General features: G+C 38.3%; 1 protein-coding gene across 2 annotated transcripts in view; it reads right to left on the bottom strand.

Annotated features, from left to right (window-relative positions):
* LOC137098586 (cadherin-18-like) overlaps nucleotides 1-14,166 on the bottom strand; it is a 130,654-nt gene that overhangs the window by 6,961 nt on the left and 109,527 nt on the right. For both annotated transcript variants that reach the window (XM_067474979.1, XM_067474980.1), the window contains exons 9-10: nucleotides 7,683-7,807; nucleotides 4,112-4,226 (exon numbers count right to left, since the gene is read on the bottom strand). In XM_067474979.1, coding sequence (XP_067331080.1) covers nucleotides 4,112-4,226; nucleotides 7,683-7,807 — 240 coding nt within the window. The remainder of the gene's footprint in view (nucleotides 1-4,111; nucleotides 4,227-7,682; nucleotides 7,808-14,166) is intronic.

Raw genomic sequence — 14,166 nt, 5'->3', positions numbered from 1 at the left:
CACCTTTTATTTAAATCTGCTGATCTAGTAATTAGAAAATTATTGTCCCTAATGTTTTTACTTTTTTTTACTTACTATCAGATCCTTAAGCATTTAAATGAAAGAAATGTTTTATATAAGCATCAGTATGTATTAACATGTACTGCAACAGAAGTTTGCATACTTTTTAAAATTCCAAAGAGCCTTTTGCTCCACTTTTTAGAAAGTTCAATATTCTTTCAGTGTATAACAAGCATTTGTCAGATAGGTGAGTTTATATGTAACTGGATCTTCATATCACATGATCTTCTTTATTATTTTAGTTATTTATTTAAACTTAATTCTCTGGTTCATTTTTATTACAGTAGACTTAAATATAATCTTATCTTTCATTCACATTTATTCTATGTTTTGTTTCTCTTTTTCTGCTTTTGTGCCGTTTTCACACATTTCATCCCATTGAAAATGTGATGTCCGGGTAGACAAAAGTGTTTTAGTAAATGAGGAAAACTGTAACAATACAGTGCAATACTTTAGTTGTACTGATGAAATCAGAGTGTATAGAAGTTTGCCCAGTTCAATAAATAACTCACACTATCAGACAGCCAGAGTAGATCTCTCTTAATAATCTAAAACTATTGAAATATTTTCAGTATCAGTCTCTTCTGTTCACGGACATTAAATCATTTTGATTTGCTTCTTCGCAAAGTGGTGACACAAGATCAGATATAACGCTTCACTCAGGAATTTCCTCAGTGCAAACATGCAAAAAAATATACAGACTATTAGTACACAGGAGTCAGAATCTTATAAATGACAAATAGGAGACACCTTTCTTAAACTTTCTTGTAACAGACGAATAATCAAGGATCCAGTAATTTGAGGTAGAAAACATGTTTCCTCAATATAGAAATTCGTACACTGACAAAACATTAACAACATGCAACAAAAGCTAATATTTCCACGAAAAAACACATGTGTTCAAACTATCCCATTGTTTTAATAGACAACAAAATACAACTATTAATTTCCCAATATCCCAAGGTGATTCTACTTAATAAAACAAACCCCACTGCACTCTCTGCACTTTTTTTGATGATCTGCTGAAACCTGTAAAAAAAAGATTTCTTCAATCATTCTTGTGTGAAGCTCTTTCCCTGACATAAGACATACACTAAGCATTTAGACCACATACATTTTTTTCTTCAATGAAAAAATAACCAATTTGTTTGCTTGGATACTTTACCTTCACAGCATCAGCTAATATGAGCCATGAAAGAGCCATTGGAGCTGGTTAAAAACGCTGTTCGTGAGTCAATCATTTGTAAAACAGACTTTGTATCCATGGCAAGACATCAGAGAAAAAAAATATTGCTTGCCAATAACAACATCACACCTCACCTGAAGTTTGCCAACCCCCTTGATATCCCTCAGCAGTGCTGACAAAATGTCTTGCGGACAGATGAATTGAAGGTAAAACTGTTTGGGTGAACACACAGCCCTACATATGCTGTAAAAACAGAACCAACATGGAAACATCAACTCAACAAAGAAGTTCAGTGTACGGAGCTTCATGATGAATTGAAGGTGCTTTCCTGCCTCTGGAACTGGACCTCTTGCCATAGTTTATCAAGGTCTCCTACAGGATAATGACAAGGTGGCTATTTGCAAGCTGAAACTCAGAAGAAGCTGGTTGATGCAGCAGGTAAATTATCTTAAATAACGGAGTAAAACTGCTACAGAATGGCTTCAGGGACACAGAGTCCGCCTTTTAGAGGGGCCCAATCAGACCCCAGACATCAACCCATCAGAGATGCTGAGAATGACCTCAAGAGCCCATCAGACAAGAATGTGGCTGAGCTGAAACTAACTTTCTGTCTGATAGGAAAAGTGTTCCATGTCTAAATTGAAGCAGAGCAGAGTCTTATGGTTAAGTGTAGGTCTCAATGTGCACATTTCCTACATTGGAAAGAAAACAGGAAGGAAGACAGAGCAGGTAGAGGAGCGACTAGTGGATGAGGTTAGACAATTCATATGATCCTTGCTATTTTGTTAGAATTTCAGAGTAAACATGCTGTACCATGATGTAGTCACCATAAAATCCTAAATTTTTACATTGTACATATGTTTCTGGTGTCCAGGAAGGACGTACCTACACACAGTACAGTATGATAAAAATCCAAACAACAACTGTGAATCCCTTCAAACAGTCACAAAACATGCATTTAATGCAGAACCAGACTAAAAACTTTACCTTCAATGCTAATATCCAACCTGTGTCCCTGTGTTTCATTGAAGAGGTAACAGATAAAGGCAACGTGAACACCAAGCGGCATTTGGCTCACAGACTGTCCAACCTCTCCATCTAAAAACTGTCACTGTGTGTTATTACTAAGATCAATGTCAACCCTCCTCAGTCCTCTATGTTTCCCAGGTCAACTGCAGAAAGCAGAAACATGTGATTGAGGAGACATTAGAGGATTGAAAAGAAAGTGGAATTTGACAGAGGTAAAGTGCAACCGAGATAAAAGAGGGTAACAGGGGGTTGGGGGACACAGTGAACCTAGATACTGTAAAAAGAAGCTGTATTTAAAAAAAACAAAGGACATGTGCTCCCCTCCGTTTTAGAAAGCCAGAATCAAAAGCTAAATCAGTAGAGGAAATAAACAGAAAACTCCAGCAGCTGGGTAACCAAGGAAACAGCGCCTCAGGTTTCCTGGACAATATATCAGATCTAACTAGGAGGGGAGGGTGGAGGCTGGTACCTGTTCCCCCACAAGCAGAAAGTCAAGACTGTGGTAATGATACCAGTAGAATGTATTTATACAGAACTGAAATTAGCATTTTTAGCAGCAGAACCAACACTGAGCCACGCTTCATTATGCTCCAGCCATAATCATAATATGTAGCCACATAGAAAAGAGGCTGCAGTTTCTTTTATTAGCACTTGGTTATCCCTGTCAGCATGAGGCTTACTGTGAAACAGCAGTGTCAAACTTACAAAAAGAAAATAATCAGTGCAGCAGAAACAGGGGCTTATGATATTTTTCCACATTATGGCACCAGCTAGACTCTACTCACCCTTTTTGAGTTTGCCCAGTCTGCCAAAAGTTGTGGATAGTACCTGATACCTGTTACTTTCAATAAAGTGTCAAAGGAAACAAATTGAAAGCAGACTACTGACTGGTCAGGGAAAAGTGTCACTACCACTACGTCACCTTTGAGCAACTGCAATCGTCTCATTGTCTCAACGTTTTTCCCCAACTCTTTCAGTAGCCTTCGGTTTTGCCCTTCTAAAACTAAATTTGTCTCCTTGCTATGATAAACAGCAAACAAGAACTGTGTGTGAGGTGTTTAAGATGATATGATATGGCATCGACGCGATACTTGAAAGATACTGTATCTGCAGTGAAAATCTAAGTACCGGATACCAAAATAAGCTAGAGCGGAGTTTTATAAATTATTCCACAGATTTTTAGTCCTGGTCATAATTTTATGCATATATTAGTAACTTTGCAACTAAGCTAGCAACAGTTTAGTGATAGATTTGGTCTCTAAAAGTAGAAGCCCCTAACTTAGCATTAAATTGCCCACCTCAAGGAAAAATGGAGAGTGGTCTACATAGATCTGATAAGCTTACATCTAACTCAAAACCTCAGAAAATAAGATATATATAAATAAGATATATTGGCAGGAACTGCTAAATGTTAACCAGTTAATTACTACCATTGCACGTCTTCTGTTTTATGATGGACAGATGGTCTACAACAACCCTGTTTTAATAGAAAGACTTTACACAAAATGTTTTGGCATCCACAGTTTAAATTGCTTATCCTGTTTAAGGTTGCTGAGGTCCTGGAGGTTATTCCAGCTGTCACTGGGGAAAAGGAGATACTGAAATCCCAGTATAGGACACATCTGACACCTAGACAGAAAACCCCTCACACTTGTACCTAATTTATTAACACGTGGGATGCAAAATAGAACAATATTAAAATTTCTTGAGACATGATTGACTTTAGACTTTCTACTTTAGTCCTGGTAATTAGCAGGCTCTCTCTCCATAACACTTTGATATACTATATATTTGTATCTGTACTTTTAGCTGCTTGTCTGATCACTGAATTCTTACCATTATTGTCCTTCACAGTAAAACTTGCATTGATCTGATGCTCAGCAGGCACATAGAAGGAGAACTTTCCATTGGCAAAGTTGTCCAGGTCTACTGCTCGGATGGTCTGAATCACCTGACAGACACAGAAAGATGAGAAACAGAAGATGGGAAAAAATAAGAAGAAGTAGAGAAGAAAAAAAAATCAGGTAAGCATCTGGGACAACTCGGGTAATTAATGTTTGCAAAATTATAAAAAAAAAAAAAAAAAAAAGAAAAGAGGCTGAGTATGTGATTGTTATTCAATGCCCCCAGTCTGAGTTGACAATAAGTCAGTGACCCCCTCTAACAATTCATTTCTTTACACAAAATAATAATTAGTTGGCTACAGCTTCCCGTTTATACACCGCATCACTAATATTATCATCAACTCGACATAAGATTTAGAAAATGGTTTTCCTCATGGTCTCTCAAAGTATACGCCAACTATTTCTAGCTGCAAAACAAACCAGTACATGGCATCTTAATTTTTTTAATTATGTGGGTCTGCTAGTGAGGTTTTCTGTAAATTGTGAATTATTAATTATTACACTTGTTATCTAGACATAATTGAATGCATATTTTGGTAGATGTGTAATAATTAATGATAATAAAACATGCTTCACTGGGTTGTATCCAAGCAATGTTTGTGTAGCTCTCTTTCATACTTGCAGACTCCCACTGGCCCAGAAAGCTTAAATAATGTGATTTGTGATTCTTTATTTAATTTTTATGATGTTTTAAACTCTGTGATCCACAATGCACTATAAAAGAGTTGTGCACACCAGCTCCTCTGTGTTTACCCATAGCCTCCTCTTATAGATCTGTAAAGATGTGTTCACATATCACTAGAATACAATGAGCTATAGTTCAAGCCTTACACCATCCGTGCCCTGACACGATGCACAGAAATCTGTCCTGACCTGATTTTATTGGGCTTCACCAGCAGAACATCAGGTTGTATGGACAGCAGTCGCATTGTGTGTCCATTAACCTCACAAGTAGATTGACCTACTTAATAGTAATAGATCAAATACATAATGTAATATGTTTAGGGTTTTTATGGTTAAATGAGGAAAATTTTATATTGTTAAAAAATGGTATATCCACAACTCTGTAAAAGATTAGATTAGAGAAATTTGTAGATCTACTTCATAAAAAAATACTTCTATACTGTATATTGCACCTTTTACTCTCCTACATTTAGTTTACAGCTTTTTCTATTACTTAGTGTGAAATTGTGCTTATCCCAGCTGTTTTTTGTTTGGGAGGAGGATGAATTTTGCCCCGACCAGTCAGCAGCAAATCATGTCCAATTCTTGGACATGAGCACAATTGCAGTATCCAGGAGCAGTTGTTAGGAGCGGCCCACTTGTATCACTGTGCTGTTCATTGTGTCTCTCCCTTCACCATGACCTCAGGTTTTTTCCCACAGTTTTGAGACCAGCTATGTAACAATTTCACTTTGGTAAAACTTTGTTCTTTAACTATTCTGAGCGCTCCGGCATTGAAACTGTGACATTTATATGCATTTGCTTCAGTGTAACTACTGTAATCAGTGAAGAATTTAACGTTAGAGGGTTCTCTCTCACACACACACACACACACACACACACACACACACACACAACAACAAGTCTTGACAGTGCTGAGGATTCATTGATTACTTTATTACACCCAAAGCATATGTCTCCCCTTTTAAAGTTTGGATTCTGTTTAGTAAACAGAACACATTACTTCACACATATTCTTACCATCTGGCTAAATCATTCCTGTTTTTACTTTCTCGTCGCTTTTGGTTTAAATATCTATGTTTGTTAAAAGGGGATAATAAATGCTACAGTAAGTGCATTGAAAGTTGCATTTTCATATGCTCAACAAAAGCAAATCCTGTCAGCCACAGGCAGGCATGGACTGGTTGCAGGGGACTTCAATGATATGAAGGTTTCGCCCATAAATCAGCATATTCACCCGTCTGACTGAATAAGAGTGTTCTGACTTAATTCACTAAATCTAATTACAGCTCATTGTGTCTTCTGTTTGATCACGGGGTTTTCTTTTAGGACTACTTGCCATTCACAATTATTTAATTTGGTATCAACAATTAGAACTTGAGTCAAAAACTATTTGGGTTAAAATAGTAATTTAAATAATGCTATCACATTGCTCTTGAGAAACTGTCAGTAATATCCTTTCAAGTGTTACAGTGCACCCTGAGCCCTCAGGCTTGTGTCTGCCACTGGTCTCCAAACACTTATTATAGCAAACAAGAAATGAGGATTCAGTGCGCTGTATGCCCCACAACCTAAATATGCAGTCTCATCGTTTAGAAATCAATTATGCAAATATTGTACACAAATGAGTCCCCAATTGAAGATTGATGTGCCATGCATGAATTTTTTTGCTATGCCAGCAAGTAAAAAAATAAATAAATAAATGATACCCTATCATTGACTGGACTGGCATGTGCTGTCTCTTGCCAGAAGCCAGTCTACAGGATTACATCCACACACACTTGAGCTTAAATCTGCATAAAAGCCAGAGATAGTGTTGAATGGTAACATAAGAGAGCATATCAGGGCTCAACACATGACAAGGCCAAGGGACTGCGTGTGATGTGTGTTTGACTGTACATGTGAGGAGTGTAATGGCTGTTTTGATGATCTGTGCCTTTGCAATTTGCTCAAAAAAGCATTTTATCATCCCTGACTCAGAATTGGCCTCACTATGGGGCAGAGAGGCTGACAGTAGGGTGGTGCCGTGGTGGGGTTAGAGGGGCGGAGGGAATGGGGGATAAGGGAGTCAGTGAGGCAGGACCATGTTTGGGTTTAATATCATTGTCTCTGCCCCTATCTGGCCTAGCAGCGGAAGCATCGGCACGCTCCCCAGTCTGAATAATTTATGAGTTCAAGAAGCTGAAAGTCTGCAGCTCAGCTGATAAATCCCCCACTGATGGTGTCAGACACACAACAAAGAGGCTACAGATCAACATGAATGCCTGCGTGCGCTGTATGTGTATGTTTGTGTGTGTGTGAGTGAGGGGGGATGAATGGGATTTCATGCATGTGCTCGGTGGTGTATATATTTCTATTTGCAAGACGAACATCTCAAGGCCTGTTCCCATCTTAAGATTTCATTCTCATGTGCTTTGGCTTGTTTTTGTGGCGTGTCAAAACGACTCATGCTATATTTCAATTTTTTCCATAATATACTTCAACAACTCTGTTACTAAAGGGGGAAGATCACTGAAGTTCAGAGGACATCTGAAGATGTTCACCTACTGTGCCTTAACAACTCATTCTGTTTTTTTGTGGTCATGTCACCAGTGTAAGTGTGTGTATGTTCATCGGGACTGATCCTCCTTCTCCTACTCCTCAGCTCCCGACATTCTCATTTTTTTGAGGTGACTGGAGTTGATCTGCCAGAATGAATATACTTTTCCTTCTTGTGCACATCACATAAATAAATAATTTAATTCTACATTATTCTGTTTCAGGGCAGCGCAGTGGTAGAGTGGTTAGCACTGCCACCTCACAGCAAGAAACAAACCTACCTGTCCATTTTTGGTGCTCTCACATACTACGATGACATTGTTGCCCCCAGAGATGGACGGACTGTTGTCATTGACGTCCAGGACCTGGATTGTGATTGGAACATGGCTTACCATGCGTGGGTTATCTGAAAATTAAGAACATGTTTTAGTTGCTGCATCTCCTCTGTATTTGCCCCCAAAAATAGGAATTAAATGTTTTCTTCTACTGAAGATTCAATACAGTAAATGTGTGTTTTTCTTAACATTCTTAAGAATGTAACATTCTTACTTACAACAATTTATAGATACAGCTGAAGGTTTTAGTAAACTGAAACGTAAAATATCTTCAAAGGAAAAGCTCGTCTGTCCTGCATTCCTGCAGCCTTTGGTTTGCCTTATAATCAAATAAAGAAACTGACAAAACAACTTAATTCTACTGGTCTTCTAAAATATAAAACAATACGTGCAATGTAGTGACATTTCAATCCAGTACGTTTAACAAAATGTTAGTGAGAAGTCCTATCGTTGCAGTGTTTGTTGCAGAATGAATGAAGAAGGCTAACATGAAGCCTCTGGAATACCCGTCCTAACCCTGTCCTCAAGTCTACTGAAAATATCTCATCTACAAAGATACAATTTTTTTGTTTATAGAGGTTTTTATCTTTTGTAACTTTTTTGTTCCCCACACACTGAAAATGCTATTAACTGGCAACTGAACAGTAAGGCCATGTACTTTTTTTGGTTCTACTTGAAAAAGAGAACAATGTGAATAACATTTCTGCTTGCTATTTTAAAAATAGATTCATTATCCCTTTTGGAAACGAGCACCACACACGATATCAGTCCCAAAGTACTGTCTCTTTGTTTAGTTCGAAATATGCATGGAGACCTTGGAAGCTTTGTGCGCACTAGAGAAGAGTCTAGCATAGCGAAAGAGAAGAAGTGTTCCAGAAGGAAGGAATAAGAGAGTGAGTCAGACCTCAGAGAAAAGAAAAATCAGTGGTAACAGAAAATCTAGTTAGACACCAATTCGGGTGGGAAAAAACAACAACAACATAAACTTCAACATATTCAGCGAGAAGAAGTGACAAAGCAAGAACAGGAAATACCAGGAGAAACTAGGCCCAGAACACACACGCAGGCACGCACGCACACACACACACACACACACACACACAGTGGTGCAATAAGAATGAAGAGAGCTAATTAGCTCCCAGAGAAAGTAGAGAAGTTTATGATAACAGTTACACCGCCCCATCGCTACAGGGTATTCATACAAGTGGCTTCAAGTGGCTGAGGATACAAAAAAAAAACTCAACTTGTGAAAACAAATGATTACTATTATTGGTGCGTCTTGCTGCAGCATATACTGTTCAGCTGGAGCAAAGGATGTGAATGCAACACACCCACAGAACAGATTCATGAGATGGCAACTGCCAGGTGTGAATACGGCAATGCATTGATAAAGATACCCAGTCAAAGCAAGCAGGACTGACAGAAACAGAATTGCAGCCTTATGATCAAAGAGAGATGCAGCAAATCTCAGTCATCTCAGACAATATCTTAATTTAACCCATATATCTTGAATTAGGCCTGGAGACAAAACCTGCTACTGCTGAAAGCATTGCTGGTTCCCACACGATCATAAAACCATAGTAGCTGAGTGTTCTAATAACAGAATACGTTCTTTTTGCAAGATAACTTTTTAAAGCAACCGATACTTAAACTTTGAACTTTTTCCTTCCATTCAGTTCAAGAAACTGAAAAATCTATTAAAACCTTTGTCGGTAATGACGATTGGACAGGATATAACTTTTTTTTTTTTAAATCATAGCTGATGGACTGTTTTCGTGTGTTGTTATCGATGGATTAGAACTTTGATCAGCAATTTTCCACAAGTGATTGGAGCACAGCCTCTCACCCATCATCCACCCCAGTATTTTAATATGGGTTATTAAACATTAAAAGGTACTGTATGCATCCTCTTTCTTGCATTAGCTCTCTTTATTGTTGTTTTTATGCAAGAATAGTAACCTTTGGCTATAATAATCAACTTCACATGACAGAAGAAAACATGATGTATCAGTGTACATTGGATATTAATACCATCCTGAGCTCAGCATGATTTGCTGCAGACGATTGGATGAAATTTTGCAAAAGACATTTCTTAATTCTATACCCAGTGACCTTTTCTATTTTTTACGAAATGTGGCACTATGGCATTTCCTTGTATTGTGGCTGGTGAACTGTGTATGCACAATATTTAAGGTGGAATTAAAGAGATTGTAGGTAATATTTATGAGGGTCTTGGTTTTGGAATGAACATATGTGTCATCTAGTGGAGTGGTTTGTCTGGTTGTGTTGTATTTAATAGTTTTTGGACAACAACAGAGGTTTATGACACCAACAAATGGCTGAATCCAGGCTGCAGACTGACAACTAACTAAATGTGAGTGCAGAAGGTTCACTGAGATTAAGTTGGAAGATATCTAAAGTAAATCCTTTAACATCCCACTGGTCACAGAAAAGTTGCCGCAGCATGTTAAGTTTACACATATACTCGGATGAAATCATCTCTGAGAGATCAGACACTTAAAAATAGAAACTCAATTGAAAAACTTCTAGGCTGCAATAAAACCTTCTGTCTAAACTTCTGTCACTTTGTTTATGACTGAATGATTGTTACTGGTACAAATGGTGGTAATATGCACTTGAGGTTAAACTGTAAGAAAGGTGCTAAGTCTGCTACTTGTTTATTATTGAGGTCAAAGTGGGTAGTTCTAAAGTTTGAGTTTTTAACCTAAAAAGTAGAACAGCTGATCATAATGTCATGTCTGATCTTTGTATTTTTGTTAGTGCTCCTTCATGTTAAAGGTATTCAATTTTTCAATCATCGTTAAGTCTTATACACACTGCACCTTTAAGGTTAGATGCTGTATTAAAATTTTAGGCATTACAACAGAAATTCTGGAAAAATTAAACATATTGATTTAGAGACATCAAGTAGTTTTTGTTTTATGAATCAACAAATAATAATAACCGTCCCTGCGCTGATAAATGCCACATTTGTTGTCCATATTTATAGGACCCCTCAAAATGGGTCAGCCTTGCTGCCACTGTGAGACGCAATTGGTCCATGCAACCCTTAGTGCGATGCAAGTTAATTTTTTTCAGCATTTTTTAATTTAAAAATGGGAACTCCTACATTATATAGAATTATTACACACAGTGATACATTTCAAGTGTTTATTTATTTTCATTTTGATGATTATGGTGTAGAGCTAATGAAAACCCAAAATCCAGTATCTCAGAAAAAATGGAATATTATGAAAATGTTCCATATTGTAGACTCATGGTGTCCCACTCTAATCAGCCAATTAACTCAAAGCACTTGTTGCCTGAGCCTTTAAATGGTCTCTGAGACTACACAGGATACACAATCGTGGGGAAGACTGCTGGCTTGATAGTTGCCCAGAAGACATTCATTGACACAAAAGCCACAAACCTAAAGGGCTGTATCCATCATATTAATGCAAAACTGAGTGGAAGGAAAAAGTGTGGACGATCAACAGGGTTAAACGCAGCCTTGAGAGAGTTGTGAAGCAAAGGCCGTTCAAGAACTGTTTAGTTGCCAGACTTTGTTATGGAGCAGTGTTGTCCACCTCATACTAATTCCACGAACTGTGGTTTATGTTGATAAATGTGCTGAAAAAAAATGTTATTAGGTGTAAATGGAACACATTGTTACAAGTACAAATATAGGTGACTCAGGCTCACGACGATATTAATATTTAGAAACAATTTTTATTCATCTTCTTATTTTTTGACAAAGCCTGCAGGGAACCATGAGAGCGGCTAAAAAGCTACTCCATGCTGTTATATAGATCATGCCTGCATGTCTGTTTTTTGTTTGGGCTCACATGGGTCCCTTGGTTTCACCCATGTCTGATCATTATCACTTTATTAGCCACGCTGTTTAGGCCCAAGTTGCTTATTTAGCCAACAATTTTTTATTCTCATGCCTGTTACATTAGACTCTTGTTACTTCTCTGCCCTGCCTCAGTATGGAGTATTTATGTCCACCTAGTGTTCCCTCCCTTAATTTTTCCTCCAGGTGTTTTTGAACCTGCTCACAGTTCAGTTCTCATGTTGTTATGCAATTTATTCCTATGCTCTGCAGCTTAAATTACTGTTCTTGTTTAGCCATTTCTGAACACTAGTTATCTTCTCTCCTTGTATTTTCACTATGCTTTTTTTGGAGTGCTTCTTTGTGTTTGCTTTTTGTTAAATAACCCATGAATTTTCTCATTCATGACTTTGTGTCTAGCATTTGTGCCCCAACAGTGAAATCATTACAGTATGATCTGACCAAACATGGACCTGCAGCAGACATATCTAGGGAGGGTGAAGTGATTAGGGATACGTTTGTTCACCTCCAGGCCACTGCCTCAGACTTTTCTGACCCAGAGAAGAAAATAGCAGCATGGGCTGAGCCCCAGTTAGGTGCAGATACTGCCACCATGAGACATGATCTACCAGCACCCCCAAGGTACATACAGACAGTCCAAAGCTTCAGACCACTGTTAGATCCAAGCCACAGTTCTCCAGTAGCACCCAGTTAAAACCCCAGGACTTTGACCCCTTATTTGACATGATTTAGACTTAGAGGTACCTGATCACTTGCTGCTAAGTGATAAACCTAAGTTGAAAACATTGGATTCCTGAACCCATGGTTGCACCTATGATGTCTTCTGTGTTCCAAATAGTTTGCTTGTGCCAACATTACTTGTGGTCCAGAGGGGACCAACAAAGTCAACACTGCCTGTGGACTTGGGAAGCCTGTCCTGGTTGACACTGCCTGTAGTCCTAGGGTGCACACCTTGGATGATGCCTCCAGTGAACCTGAGAAGCTGATCCTGGTCAATTGCTCCTGTAGTCACTTTATTTCCAAGCTCATGCGTTAGCCGTCCTGGCGGATGCTCAAGCCCATGTTCCCTGCGGATCATCTGTTCAAGTCAATGCCACACCAGGGTTGGAGAACTTGGAAAGCCCCATTTCTTGTCAATTGGTTTTAACAGTTCTGATCATTTCTTCAAGTTTTGCCTGGGTTTTTCCTGAGCTGCTAAGTTTAGCCCATGCTCTCTCATACCCAGCCACTGACTAAATGGTAATAAAATTTAAATACAGGTACTGTATTCCATTTCCGGTAATAGATCCCTGTAAACCTTACATTTCCCAACTTTAAAGGTTAAGTACAATATTTGGATGTTGTGATATAAAGCAGTGATTTTTAACCAGTTGTTTCTTGTAGTAGCAGGGTAAATGTAGTAGGTGTCTATAAATAGACATTTAAAATAATCTGCAGCCCTGACATTTCCTTTCATATTCTGTCCTATCCCTATGTCTTTCAGCTTTTTCCTACCTATGATGTCTTCCTATCTAAATCCTCTCCCCAGCTTTACTTTGTTGAGCACCTCTGAACTTATTCCTTTAGAGGAGATTTATAGAGTGTATCTGGGGGGAAGCTTGTCCCTGCCAGAGAGGCATTTTGTGATCAGACCTGAGTTAATCGGCAGGGGTGAAGGTCAAATACGACATCTTAAAAAAATCTCTCCACTCTCCACTTAATTCACCAGAGAGCTGACCATTTTTATCCGGCCTCAGCTGCAGACGATGACCTTTGCTCCTGACCTCTCTTCTATAAACCACTGCAAAGCAGATTTGTAAATCCGTGCTGACTTAAATAAAGAGAAAGGAGGCAAAATCTCTAAGTAACGGCTATTATTACATGAATGGGGTATGAATATTCTACTGTTTTAGTTATTAGCCATTTATCTGCCATAGATGCCTCTCATACATAACCTAGTGCTTCTTCTAGCTCTACCCTGAGGCAACTTTGTAGATGTCTTCCTTCACTCCGCTTCTCTAATGGCAAACTTAAACAAGTCAGGTAAAAAGTTAAACCTCTTCTGCCAAAGCTGCGAAAAAATAAAAACCTCTTGTAGAAATAACAAGAATGGAATTCCAGTATAGAATCATTTACTTTTACAAATTTAGCAGATGCTTTTTTCCAAAGTGACTTACAAGTTAGGAACAAAAAAAGCTAAAAAGTCTAAAAAGACGCAGTGCAAAACCTTATTTTGTGTAATGATGAAAGTGAGATTGTAACATAGTCAGTGAACTACTGCAGAACAGGATGCCTGGCCTGATATAGTGCTATATATTGGAACAATTCAAGGTGATGGGAGTCATGTTTTTTTGTGTTGTAGTATTAAGTCTTTAAAATGCTTTTTAATGACAAATGCTGTGGATTTTATGTAATTTTTATTTCTTTGCAGCCGAACTAACTGTTTGCAGTTAGAAGGTCCTGGATCAGCTTTTCATTGCAATGTTTGCCTCAAGGGAGCCAGGGAAAGGACTACATGATCCACTAAAGACACTGGCATCATCATAACACTGAGTGTGCCTTATCCAACGCTATTTTGTTTCACCTTTGAAATGCCAC

The sequence above is a fragment of the Channa argus genome, chromosome 14 (assembly GCF_033026475.1).
Source record: "Channa argus isolate prfri chromosome 14, Channa argus male v1.0, whole genome shotgun sequence".
Classification (NCBI taxonomy): Eukaryota; Metazoa; Chordata; class Actinopteri; order Anabantiformes; family Channidae; genus Channa; species Channa argus.
Note: the sequence above shows the minus strand (reverse complement) of the source record. Positions and strands in the feature narration are given on the sequence as shown.